The sequence below is a fragment of the Puntigrus tetrazona genome, chromosome 4, assembly GCF_018831695.1.
Source record: "Puntigrus tetrazona isolate hp1 chromosome 4, ASM1883169v1, whole genome shotgun sequence".
Lineage (NCBI taxonomy): Eukaryota > Metazoa > Chordata > Actinopteri > Cypriniformes > Cyprinidae > Puntigrus > Puntigrus tetrazona.
Window position 1 is genome coordinate 3,599,635 of NC_056702.1, and position 365 is coordinate 3,599,999.

Sequence of the window (365 nt, forward strand, 5' to 3'; positions counted from 1 at the left end):
AAAATATATATATAAATAACAGGCTAGTTTTTTTTTCCAGCTTTCTTCTATAATAACAACTTTGATGTCTTTTTTAGGGCTGATGAACAAGCCCCCCTCTCTGCACTCCAGCACTTCTGACTCCGCCCTCCCAGCCATCTGCAAAGATCTGATTGGCTCTGCCGTGGCTCGTCTGCGCTCCAGCCATTCGACAGAGGAGAGCGAGAGCTTGGGTGACAAACTGACTCTAGACCTGCTGGCGGTCCATCGCGCCGTGAGGTCCATCGCAGACCTCTATGAGCACCTTGACGACGACAGCCAGGAGAACCGTAAGCATCAAGCGTCTTTAACAAACCTAAATCAACAAAGCCATTCGTCAGTGTCAA

At 48.8% G+C, this 365-nt stretch overlaps 1 protein-coding gene across 1 annotated transcript in view; it reads left to right on the forward strand.

The window, feature by feature from the left end:
- LOC122342820 (kinesin-like protein KIF14) overlaps positions 1-365 on the forward strand; it is a 21,379-nt gene that overhangs the window by 20,007 nt on the left and 1,007 nt on the right. The window contains exon 19 of the mRNA XM_043236953.1: positions 78-347. Coding sequence (XP_043092888.1) covers positions 78-347 — 270 coding nt within the window. The remainder of the gene's footprint in view (positions 1-77; positions 348-365) is intronic.